This window comes from Talpa occidentalis, unplaced genomic scaffold (genome assembly GCF_014898055.3).
Source record: "Talpa occidentalis isolate TD23 unplaced genomic scaffold, MPIMG_talOcc4v2.1 talOcc4.15, whole genome shotgun sequence".
Taxonomy (NCBI): Eukaryota; Metazoa; Chordata; class Mammalia; order Eulipotyphla; family Talpidae; genus Talpa; species Talpa occidentalis.
Window position 1 is genome coordinate 48535534 of NW_023601543.1, and position 13537 is coordinate 48549070.

A 13537-nucleotide genomic window follows, 5' to 3' on the forward strand; every position below is an offset into this window, starting at 1 on the left:
GAGGATTCACCAGAGCCAGAGCGGGGAACAGAACAGGGAAACTGATGAAGAAATGCACTGCTGAGGGGAGCAGCGGGTGGCAGGAGAGGTCTGCGCGCCATGTGGGACCCTCCCGCAGTGGCTGGGGATCAAACCGGCTTTGCAGAAGCTGCAGGCAGCTTAACAACCCAGCGCTCAACCACTGCGCCACCGGGGAGGCCCAAAAACTGTCTTTTAATTAATGCAGTGTATTTTTCTTTTAAAGAGCTTAAAAGTAAGATCTTTTGAAAATTGACTTTTTTTTTTCCTATTTTCTTTTCTCAAATAGATCCTAAATGTCCAGGAGATGTTGATTTTTACAACAGTGACTGGGACATTAAGACAATCACTAGCTCCTTGAAATTTTACCTAAGGTAAGCCTGTTATGATTTGGGACTGCTTTTCTTAACCAACAAAATTTGTCTGTGTATAAAATAGAGTTAATATAATTCTAGTTTCATGAGGTGATACAATATTGCTAAAGAAAAAAAATAGTGAAAAGCAGTTCTGTTAAAGGATAATGCACATTTGAATACTTTTAAAAGATCTGGGGATTTAAGCAAGAAAAGCATCAAAATAATAGAATTATTGTTGAAAATTACTTAAAAATGCCCTTTAAATAATTGAAATTTTGTCATTGTCTTTGGCAAGATTGAGATAACACTAGTCTCTGTAGTAAAATTATAAGTTGTGACAGTTCAAGATTGTTCACAAGTTTTAGTATATAATAATTACTCTTAAACATTAACTTGTATTTTCCCAATATGTGTGTTTTTGTGTATGTGATGTGTTATATACCCTTAATCCATGTAATATAAATGAACATTAAGAAAACACAACCATTAAAATGTTGGAATTGAATGAATTGAAAGCAGTAGAAAAAAATTTATCCTACCTGAAAAATTTGGGAATGTACAATAATAATGAATATATTGTGAAGTTTATTGGATTAATTTTACATTGTGCAATAATATCTGTTATATATATATACACATATATATGTGTGTGTATATATATATATATATCTACAATTTCTACACATTTACCATCCTTTCTGTCTAGTAGTATGCAGCATAATTCACATGGTAAAAGGTCCTCTTTTCAATTATTCTACTCTTTAGCTATTAAGGTACTTAAATAGTTCAAAAGGACAGGGTTCCAAATACTGTTGTTAAATGATTTTCTGTTAAATAATTATCATCTTTGAGATTTATGTTAATATGAATGCTCTTTCTAGGAGTATTTTTCCTGAATCTGCAAAAGAGGAAAGGTATTATTGTTGGAGGGCTTGTTCTGTGCTATGAAGTGTTCTAGTTGCTTACATTGACAGTATCATTGTTTCTTTTCATAATTACCCTGTAAGGTAGATGGTACTGTACTGAGGAAATCGAAGCACAACAACTCTACCATTCAGTAGTATTTATGATCACAGCTCACATTGTCTGAACCTAAATATTTCTGACTTACAAGACCACCGGTATTGGAGCATCTTTACCCACTATCCCTCACCCCAAGGAGCTGTGGCTTTCTTGGAGTTGCTTTGGTAATTTAATATAGACAGCAATCTGCTATGTGTGCTTTCAGAAGACTTGCAATTGTACAGGTACTGAGAATAAATTATTCAATATCTGTAACAAAAGAATCATTTTCTTCAAAGTTTATATAGCTTAAGTTCCTCCCCACATTAAATCTTTCCCTTCTTATGCCATTATAAGCATCATGGCCCTTTTGAAAGAAGGAAAGATCAAGATTGAAGGGGTTAGTGTGCAGCACCCCCCAATGAGGTTTTTATCCTTAAGATTCCATGGACCTTGGGCCTCCCCTGGTGGCGCAGCGGTTGAACGCTGGGCTGCGAGGCTGCCCGCAGCCTCTGCAGCGCCGGTTCATTCCCAGGCCGCTGGAGAGGATCTCACCAAAAAAAAAAAAAAAAAAAAAAGATTCCATGGACCTTTAATATGCACCAGCTAATCAACACCCTTTAGATATCTCAAAGATATCAGTATTTTCAGAGTGGACCTCCTTCATCTGTGTTCTAGGTACATAACCCCTCATCTCCAACATTTCCTAAAGAGTTCTCTAAATATCATCCCTTGTGTTTCCTGTATCTTTCAACCTCTCTCATTCAACCCACTCTTTTCGCTCATCATTAATTTGCTCCAGCAATACACATCACTATAAACCTGTGTCTTTTATTCTACCATTCACTAAGTCATTCTAAAAACATTTCCTTTATGCCTACTCTATGCCTACCATGGTGATAGGCAGTAAACATATAGTTGAATAGATATGGTCTCTGACCTTCAAATGATAATAGTCTAGTAATGGGGAATAGACAAAAGACAAATGATCAAGCAAATATAACAAATTGTAATAAATGCTCTGAAGGAAAACTGTAGGTGCTATGAAGCAATAGAATATGAAAACCTGGATCTATTCTGCTTGTTTATGTGAAGTGAGGTTTGATTTATAATTTGGTGTCAGTTGGGAGGCATGTGGTTTCAGTTAGAGAGCACTTCACATGCAAAGACCTTGAAGCAAAAGGGAAGAAGATTCTCTTGACAAACTACATGGTCTAGTATAGGTGGAGTATCGATTGTAGAAAGAGAGGGAAAAATATGTAGGGGACAGCTCATGCAAGACCTTAAAGGACATTTTAAGAATTGGGACCCATATTTATCTTAAAATATAAATATATTGAAAGATTTAAATCAGGTTACATGATGCAATTGGCATTTTGGAGAGATAGGTTATGTGGAGACAAAATAGATAAGGGTGGAAATCAACTAGCGAGGTAATACTGTAGCCCTCTCATGAGATGATGCTTCTTCTGGGACTAGGGAGTAACAGTGTAAATCAGTAGAAATAAGAATATTCAAGAGATTTGGGAATGAACTTGATCGTGAAGATGGGGGAGATGAGAGAACAACTTCTAAGTTTCTGACTCAAACAACCAAATGTTAGTCATGCATTTAGTGCTTTAGGAAACACATGAGAAAGTTTAGATTTGATAAAGATGACAAGTTAGATTTTGGATATTTCAAATTTGATTATCTTTGAAGAAGTCAGGGCATGATGTTAAGTAGGCAGTTGTATATATAGGAATAAAAATCAGAGAAGAGGGCCTCCCTGGTGGTGCAAGGGGTTAAGCACAGTACTATGAAGCAATCCACAGCCTCTGCAGCACGAGTTCAATCCCCGGCCAGGGAGCAACCCACATGGCACAGCAGACCTCTATTGACTCTCCCGCTGCTTCCCTCAGCAGTGTACTTTGGTTATTCTGCCTGCTTTGTTCCCCACTCTGTCTCTGGTGAATCCTCTCACCCTTGCATCTCTAGTCTGTACCCCAGCTCTTGTATGCATAAATAAATAAATCTTTTTTTAAAAAAGCAGAGAAGCATTCTGGACTTGAGCTAAAATATTGGGAATAATTGACAATATAGGTAATTGGAGGCATAGTTTAGGCAAGCTTGTCTAATAAGAGAGATACACTTCTTATCTCTTCTTCCCAGTTGACTATTTAACCTGCTGTCATCTAACTGCTGTGGTGTCTGCATCACTGAAGCTGCTCTTGTCAAGGGCATCAGTGACTCCCTCAATATGAAACACAACAAATATCTGTAAGCTTTCACCTTCCTTTATCTCTGTATCATGTAAAACTGTTAACAAGCCCTCCTTGAAACACCCTCCTCACTTTTTTTAGATTGATTTATTTATTTATACAAGCACTGGGTACAGTCAGAAACGTGGAAGGGTGAGAGGATTCACCAGAGCCAGAGCGGGGAACAGAGCAGGCAGACTGACGAAATACACTGCTGAGGGGAGCAGCAGGCACAGCAGGAGAGGTCTGTAATGACATGTGGGACCCTCGCCTGTGGCCGGGGATCGAACCGGTGCTGCAGAGCCTATTGGCAGCTTCGCAGCCCAGCACTCAACCACTGTGCCACCAGGGGAGACCCTCCCTCCTCATTTTGTATTCCACTATTATCTCTTGCTTTGGATTTCTCTCACCACTTTGACCATTGTTAGCAATTCCCTTTATGACTTTCTACCTTATGTTTCCCAGAGCTCTTCCCTCATTTTATTGTATTGGAGGGATTAAAAATTCAAACATCCACAAGGGCTAGGATATACAAATGAGTGAAGTAGACTCATATTAAATATGATGTATATTGAGCTTAATTTACATAAAATTCCCTGTTTACATATAAACAGTAATATTTTTTTACTTCCATTAATAACCGTGTGTTTCCAAAGTAGCCAGATTGTTCAGTAGAAGTGGAAAATACAAATTTTTATTTGATATATGTCAATATTTCTATATTTTGAAAACTGATTCAATTCAATTTTTTTATATACTATTCTAGACAAGAAATTTTAGAAGACTTAGTGTAGCTATTATCTGCCAGTTTACCATCTCTCTTTGAACAGTGTTATCTATTATCATGGTTTTAACCAACCTTATAGGTTCATGATTTCCATATCTGCTTCTCAGCATTACAAGGGAACTCCATCAATTGCCCTAAAAAATGTCTTCCATTGATTCTCTATGAAGCCCCTCTGACTTTCCACTTCCCTTTGAATTAATTTTTATTCTATCCAGTCTACTCTTTCATCAACATACCAATCCTTGATGTTCTTTCTTTAATGACTTTCAAAGAGCTCTCCACACCTTGTTTTTCTATCCCTAATTCACTGTTTTTGTTTCAGCCTTTATTATCACTTGTCTGGATTTCAATAGTAGCACTTGGAAGCAGCTTGCATAGCACAGTGATTTAAGATCATGAATTTAAGGCATTGTGCCTAGTTCTGCCATGGATTATCTATGTGGTTTGAACAAATTATTTAAGTTCTCCGGACCCCAGCTTCCTTGTCTATAAAATGGAGATATTATCAGTATCTACCTAACAAGGTTGTCACAAGGATTAACTATGTAAATATATGTAAATTACTTAGAAAATTGAAGAGATGCTATTGATATAATTAATTTCTTTCTTTCTCTGAGTTATCCACTACCTACCTTTATTTTATTTTATTTTATTTTTTTACATCATTTTTGTACAATGTATGCATTTTCATTTTGGTTATATTCCCCATACAATTGCACCCCCCTTATTTTGACTCTAGTTCTTCCTCTCCTCTCCCCTCCCTTTACCCCCCCCCGTAGTGTGTCTCTGGTTTATAGTTGCTTGTTGATTTTGATTATCACTTTGTATTGATTAGTCTTTTTCCTGGTCTCTTAATTAGGTTTTCTAAATTCCTGCTATGAGTGAGACCATACGGTATTTTTCTTATTCTTTCTGACTTACTTCGCTGAGCATGATCCCTTCCAGCTCCATCCATGTTGCTGCAAACTGCATGTGTTTATCTTTTTTGATCACTGAGTAATATTCCATTGTGTATATCTACCACATCTTCTTGATCCAGTCATCAGAGCTGACTTTCTTGCCCCAAATATACCCTCTGCCCTTGCACAGTAATGGTATTCACAGTGAATATTTAAAACATAATTCTTTGGGACATTTCAAACATCCAGAAAAGTAGAAATATGCTGTATAATAGTATACTATACAGTCTCAGTCATGAGCTATGTTTAGTAATTGTTAACATTTAGCCATATTTTCTTCATCTAACCATCTATATTTATTTGACAAATCATTCTGAAGTAAATCACAGAGAAAATGAATTCTTTTTTTTTATAATAAATTTTATTTTTATATTCCCCATACAATTGCAACCCCCCCATTCTGACCCCAATCCCTCCCCTCCCACCCCCACCCCCAAAAAAGTGTCTCTGGTTCATAGTTTTTTGTTGATTTTGATTATCACTTTCTTATATTTATTCATTTTCCTGGTCCCTTATTTAAGTTTTCTAGATTCCTGCTATGAGTGAGACCATCCGGTATTTTTCTTTTTCTTTTTGATATAATTAATTTCTTTCTTTCTCTGAGTTATCCACTACCTACCTTTATTTTAATGTCATACTTTTTGCATTGAATTGCAAATTCTGTACATGGCAATTCAACTGGACTATTAGCTCAATGCAGTTTTAGACTATATCTTATTCATCTCTGGATCCCCAACACCTATGCTACTATTGTTTGACTAAGTAAAGATACCTATTTAAGACTCAGTTTCTTCCTCCATTAAATAGGACTTGAATAACTACTCCACTATTGGATTGTTGGGATAATGAAATAAGAGAACAGATGTGACAGTACTTTGGAAACTAGGGAATGATCAAATTGTGAAGACTTCCTAATAGTATTCAGGGAGGGTCCACTTTGGAAATTTGTAGGACTTTTGATAACTAATTGGAGACCTTTTTTAAGATCTCAGCCCTTACTTTTGCAAGTCTTCTGTTGAATTATTAGCAACTAGGATTCCTTTGACAAAGTTTCAAGTGGAGAGAAAAAAATATGTAGTCACTCTAAACTGTCAGGCTCAGAAATTTCAATATGACAGCCCACAGAACTGAGAACCTGAGGTCTGGCTACTTCCTCTCCAAAGGACTTACAGTGTTCATTAATTTCAGGAATCTTTCTGAACCTGTCATGACCTATAGACTTCACAAAGAGCTGGTCTCTGCTGCCAGTAAGTATTTATGTTACTAGTTAATTGTGTTGTTCTGGCTTCTTAATAATTTTTATAGCAATAATCCTAGAAAACTGCTTGAGGGAAAATCATTGAGTGAAAAAGAAAATCACATACATGAGAGTATTCTTGGTGGCTGTCTAATTCAGTATTATATTATTTTTCATAAATTAATGTTATTGGAATTTGATGAATAAAATAGACTAATTTGAGGAAAATTACATGTATGAGGACTTGATTGTGCCTCTTCCAACAGAGTACAAGTATACGCTCCCTTAATGAGGGGATAACAAAATGGTTCTATTACAGTTGCTGTTTCAGTTTTTTTTTTTTTTTTAGCACTTTGCCTTTTCAAATGCTTTTCCATTGTGTTCTGAGCAGTTACCCCCAATTTGTCACCAATATCATGATATTTTCTTGATGATAAAACTGAGGGTTAGGGAATAGAGCTGAATGGGAAATACGGCATCTTCAATGCCAAAGAAGCATTAAAATTTCAGTCTAAGATTACTAGATGAGTATCCCTACTTACCTCCACATTGCCAGGTTAGTGTACCCTGTATGGTGTGCAGGGGGGGCGATTCAGGGGACTTGTCCTCATAATGAATCTTCATTAAAGCAAGAGTTTTTTTTTATCTTTACTGTGAGTTCTCTCAGTGATTTTCATAGGATATTTCTCAGTACCACAAGTAAGGTGGGTGGGCAAGGGTTTCCATCTTAAAGATTCTATATGGAAATTTAGGAGCAACCTGCTGTATCCAGAATCCTGGCTTTCTGTGACCTTTGTGTGCACCTGTATTTGTAGCATTTGGAAGAAGCATTCCTGCATGAATGCCTTAAGACAATGGTCCACATCACTAGGCAAACCTGGGGACACCTTGGTAGCCATTGGCTGATTGTTTGACCGTGGTCTGAGGTGGTCTGGGAGTAGCTCAGAGATTACATCAAGTGCATATTGCTACTTGTACAGAAAGCCCTCCCAGTATATGTGGTCAACATGTTCCCTCCAGTTCCCATTAAAAAAGATTATTCATTGTCTCGCCTGGACCCTGCTCCTCCTGCTCTTGTTGCATAATCAATCACGCTTGCTTGATACTGCTAATAAATAACAAAAGTGCTACTCACTGAGCAGCATAGTCTTGCCTTGCAAACCTGCTCCAGGACTTGTTTCTCTCAGCATGTTCCTGGGGATGCAGGGTATGTTCCCAATACATCTTTCTCTATGACAGTCTTGCTTTCTCGTTTCATCTTTTTTGTTTGTTTGTTTTGTTTTGTCTCTTCTATTCCGTTCACCTTTCTAAGCCTGTTTCTTTGATTTTAATCTCTCCTTTTGCCTTTTGGTCTCTTTTTCTTTTTGCCACAGGGTCTTTGTTTCTTGCCCTCTCTTTGCCATTGTGTTTCTACGCCTATTTTTCTCTCTGTCTCTTTCCATCTCTCTGAGTCTCCTGTATGTCTCTCTCTCTTTCTGTGTGTGTTCATATGTGTGTGTATGTATGAAAATTTGCTTGACTTAGTTCCCAGAAGGCAAAACTCTCTCTCTCTCTCTCTGTTCTTTCTCAGAGTCTGACAATCTGGATTACCGACTGGGAGCTATTCACTCCCTGGTATATAAGCTACCAGAAAAGAACCGGGAGATGTTGGAACTTCTTATAAGACACTTGGTCAAGTAAGTAGCTGCTGGATTTTCAGGAAGAATTCTTATTAGAGGAGTGGCCTAACAGTAGGACTGCAGAGAAACTGCCTGTTAGTCATTAATTTCCAGTCCACAATTGCTTTATTCTGGGTAGACAGAGTGCTCTGTGAGAAGGGGATTTTGTCTTAATACTTGCATGTATCCTCTTAAACTCATCATGCATCTCAGTTAAAGGATTGTCTCAGTTGATGAGAATATAAAGTGGGATCAACACAGACTTTTCTGTCAAATAAACCTAGTTTTGAATTCCAGCTCTATCGCTTATTTATCTATATAATTTTGGAAAACCTCTCTTAGTCTCTGGTCATCTGTAAAATGAAAAGAGTATTGCCTACCATGCAGGACTGCTGTATAGATTTGGATGAACACAGGTAAAGTTCATGGTACATAGAAGATTCTCAAGAAATGGAAGTCATTGTTAAGATTATGGTCACTTTTTTACTTGGAAGTGTCATGCCGGGAAGGAATAGATAATGTAATTCCAGAAAGTAGGACTAGTAGGGGCACCCTGGTGGCACAAGGGGTTAAGCACAACACTGTGAAGTAATCTACAGCCTCTGTAACACAGTTTTGATCCCCCAGACGGCCAGGGAGCAACCCACATGGTGCAGCAGACCTCTCCTGACTCACCTACTGCTCCCCTCAACAGTGTATTTCAGTCAGTCAGGCTCTTCCGTTCCCCACTCTGTCTCTGGTGAATCCCCGCACCCCCACACCTCTGGCCTGTACCCCAGCTCTTATATGCATAAATAAATAAAACTTAAAAAAAAGTAGACCTAGTATTGGATTTCAAGATTGGAAGGTGTAAGGGGTGGGATACGTGTACCCCATTGTGGTGCTTCCTAGATAGAGGGTTCAGTGTTGTGAATAAGATGAATTTGCTTGACTCACAAAGACCAGTTACTGCTTGTTAGGAAGCAGTATGGGACAGCGGAAAGCACTGCTGAATGTTTCAGTTCTGCTGAATGTTTCAGTTCTGCTTCTACCTTTCCTTATGATCATGGGCAGATCACTCTTAAGGTCACTTCTAGTATGCTATAAAGAAATAAGACAATAAAAATTGTGATATGTTTTAGGTATTTATGCTTAACAAAACAAAGCTAGAAGCACACACAAAAATATAGTTATGGTATATTTTAACCCCAGTTGGATAGGCTCTCAAATACCTAAAATTGAGGCCCTTAGTGAAGATGGATCTCTAGTCTAAATAGATTCTTCACCTGACATCCCACCCCACCCCCACCTACCTTGATAAATCCTGACAGCTGTATCTCTGGACCTCTGGTTCCTCTGTGATAGTTTAATGATATATCTCCAAGATCTGATTCAGCTATGATGTTCTAAATTTATTGGTTTCCTTTTTGCACTTATATGGCAAATGAGTATTGTGTGTTGATAAACAGGAAGGATTAGCAAGATGATGGCTTTTATATTTATTGCTGATGTTTGAAGTTTGGGTTGATCCAGAACATTGAGGTATTTTCTTTCCACAATATTGTTTATGGTAATCTCAGTAAAAGTACAAAACATAGACATATAAACAATTTGCATGTTAATTCGATGTTGCCCTGGGGAAAGAGACTTTAGTTTCAATTTCCAGCTCTATCCTTAATTTGCTATGTGAACTAAAGAAATTCCCTCCCAGTCTCTGAGGCTTCAGCTTGTTCATCTATAATATAAAGGGACTGGACTACTAAATCTCAAAGGGCTTTTCTATATATGATTTTCTAACATTCTCAGTATGTCATGTTAGTCAAGGAGTCAGTTGAGGATCTTCCTGCTAACAGTAAGAGGTGCCTCCATTTACACAAAGACTGGCTACCTGCTATTTTTTAAGAATCTTGGTTCTCAAAATCCCTAATGGAAAAAAAGAGCAAGAAATAAATAAACAAAACATAAATAGAAAGATGAATATTCTTATATATAATCATTTTTTATAATAAGGAAAATGCAAATTAAACCTAAAATGAGATACCATTTATTAGAAAATTGTAAGTCTTGACTTCTCTGTTAATGAGACTCTGGGGTAACAGGTACTCTAATAAATGGCTGCTGTTATTAATGCAGTACAGGGGAGGGGGATTTGCTAATATTAAAAACTTATTTTCAATTGCACTTTGATCCAGCAGTTCCACTTTTAGCCTCTTCTCTGAAGGCACACTTCCACAAATACAAAGTAACATATGCACAGATTTTGTCACTATAATATACTTTTTATCACCAAAATATTAGGAACAATGCAAATACCCAAATATAGGAGACTGTATACCCAAATATAGGTGAATAAATAATGGTATATTCAAACAGCATAGTATTTATTTATTTATTTATTTATTTATTGTATAGAAGAACTGGGGTATAGGCCAGAGGTATAGAGGATGAGAAGACTCACCAGAGACAGAGTGGGGATCAGAACAGGCAGACTGACTGAAATTCACTGTTAAGGGGAGCAGTGAGTGAGACAGGAGAGGTTTGCTGTGCCATGTGGGTTAGCTCCCTGGCTGGAAATCAAACTCAGGCTTTACCTGTGAGAGCACTGAGACTTAACCCCTAGGCCATCAGGAAGGCCTTCCCAAAAGTGTAATGTTTTACAATCAGAAAAAAAAATACACTAGTTATTTCAACTAGTGTATCAACAGTTAATGAATTACAGTCTAAAAACAAGGAGAGCTATAAAAAAGTCATAAGGATCACCCAGTAGGTTTATTATTTGCAGTAATATTGAAACTATAATTTGAAACTACTACATATATCTGATAATAACAAAGCAAAAACTAAATATATTAATGTTATCAGAAGCCAAGTTTTGTGGTTTAAGAAAAAGAGTTACAGACATAAAATTCAAGAAATAAAGAAAAATGTTCCATCATGGTAAAGGTGAATGAGAATGCCAACATCAACTCATGATTTTATAAGAAAACAACAAAGGCCCAAAGTGGTGAAATAGGAAGAACTTGTGCTTACTTCTTCTCACAACAAATCAACACCTAATTGTGACCTAATCTGCACAGAAGCAGATCTAAATCCCAGAAAAATAGAGATTGCATAATAAAAGTTAAAGAGGCAGCACTCAGGTTAGGAGAGACAAATTTTCTTGTCAAGGAAGAAATACCATCATGGAGGCAAAGAGGCACAAACAAGAAGACATCTCTATGATGCAGAATTTTTCCCTGGGGAGTAGAGTGAGGGATATGCCTGACACCTGGCACCCCAAATCTATAATCCATCACAATGGAGATGAGCTCCTTGAACACCTGCATTGATTATCAGAGAAAAGTGGACACCAAAAAGCAAAAGAAAAAGTAGAAAATAAGAATTAGTCCTTAATGGACCCATGAGGAAACTCACTTCCCTTGGTACCCAAAGCAGTAACACCCATCAGAATTTGGTCTGACCCATGGGTAGAGGATTCCCAGATACCATCCTTACAGCACTGATCTGAGAAGCATGGAATACTAGGAAATAATGTGAGATTGGAATTACTGATATATGCCATCTTGGAAACCTCTCTTATCCTTGCTGATAAAAGCCTGGGTGGGCACTATCTTGGAACCCACGATTTATACTACTATGTCTCCACCCACTCTTGGTAAGTAGCCAAGCTACTTGGGGCCAAGGACAACAAACAAGAGGATCAACCCCTGCAGACAAAGAGGCCACACTTCTGCTAGCTACCACTGCTTGCTAGCAAGCAAACTGTACACCTACAGCCAGCAAGCACCCCGATACACCTGCAGCCAGCAAGCACTCCAAGGGCCTCCCAAAGCATAGTTGGCTAGCAAGCAGACCCCACGATTGCACCCCCCCTGACTATATAAGGCCTGCCGGAGCCCACCTCCCGCCAACCTATGCTTTTGTTCCACCTGCCTGCAAAGCCTGGGCACCTTTGCACCCCAAAGTGAAAGTGGTGATATACCCTGATCCACCTGTGCCTCAACTTGGTGGTGGCCCTGCCTTTGTATTCACAATTTCCACTGTGCCCACAAAGCTTATGACATTGGTAAAGCTGATAGTGAAGCCCCAGACATGTCCTCAGGAAGGCCTCAGATGAGCAACCACAGATACACACAAGGCTCCTGCAACCCAATGGAGACATGTGCAATAGTTACAATCACCCCAGTCCAGCTACCCCAGTGCACCTCCAGTAGCCTCAGTAGCAGCTGAAGACTACCATGCCTTCAGCAACTAGCTTCCCTGCTGCCATTTTGAGCCGCTGTTGGTACTGTGCATTTTTACTGATTAAGCCAAAGTTGCTAATGTAGGCAACCTGGAAATACTAGCACCCCATCCCACAACCCATCTCTTCCAGGCCATATATAAATATTGCTGAACTCACAGGACCATCCACAGAGTACAACTTGCTTCAAGTCATAGGTCAAACCCAGTAGAAGCACCATTGGCTGGCAAGATTGATAGCTCTACCCACAGGACTGCCCTGATACAATAGGCTAGTGTATGTAGCCTACAATGGGGCACACCTCAAGCACTAACTTGGTAAAGTAGGGGACAGTGCTGTAGGACTCCATGTGACATCCCCTTCATAAGACCAAACCATCAATATTAGAACATGATGTAGAATGACTAAATTATAGATGTAAACATAGAACCAGGCAAAATAAGGAAACAAAAGAATAAGTCCAAATATAAGAGTATAAGTCCTGATGAAAAGGGATTTAAAAAACTATCTGAGGAAGAATTCAAAATAATAGTCATAGGGCCTCCCTGGTGGTGCAAGGAGTTAAACACAGCACTATGAAGAAATCTGCAGCTGGTGTAGCACAATTTCAATCCCCACCAGCCAGGGAGGTGAACCACATGGCACAGCAGACCTCTCCTGTCCAATCTGCTGCTCCCCTCAGCAAGTGTAATTCAGTAGATCTGCCTGTTCTGCTCCCCACTCAGTCTCTGGTGAATCCTCTCACCCCTCAAACCTCTGGCCTGTACCCAAGCTCTTGTATATATAAATAAATGAATCTTTTAACTAGATACATAAAGGAACCTCCAACAGAAGACATAAAGATGAAGAACACGATAATAGAACTAAAAAGCACAATAGAGGGGTCCGATAGTGGACTGGATAAAATAGGGGAATGAATAAGTTGATTGGAAGACAAACAACAGAAATCACACACACACAGAGCAGCAAAATGAAGAAATAAGGTTTAAAAGTAAAGATAACCTTACAGACCTCTGGAACAATACCAAGATGAATAATATTTGCATTATTGATGTTCC

The 13537-nt window shown here is 38.4% G+C and overlaps 1 protein-coding gene across 1 annotated transcript in view; it reads left to right on the top strand.

The window, feature by feature from the left end:
* The window catches only part of OPHN1 (oligophrenin 1), a 414559-nt gene that overhangs the window by 277775 nt on the left and 123247 nt on the right, over positions 1–13537 (top strand). The window contains exons 16-18 of the mRNA XM_054695894.1: positions 308–392; positions 6551–6609; positions 8170–8275. Coding sequence (XP_054551869.1) covers positions 308–392; positions 6551–6609; positions 8170–8275 — 250 coding nt within the window. The remainder of the gene's footprint in view (positions 1–307; positions 393–6550; positions 6610–8169; positions 8276–13537) is intronic.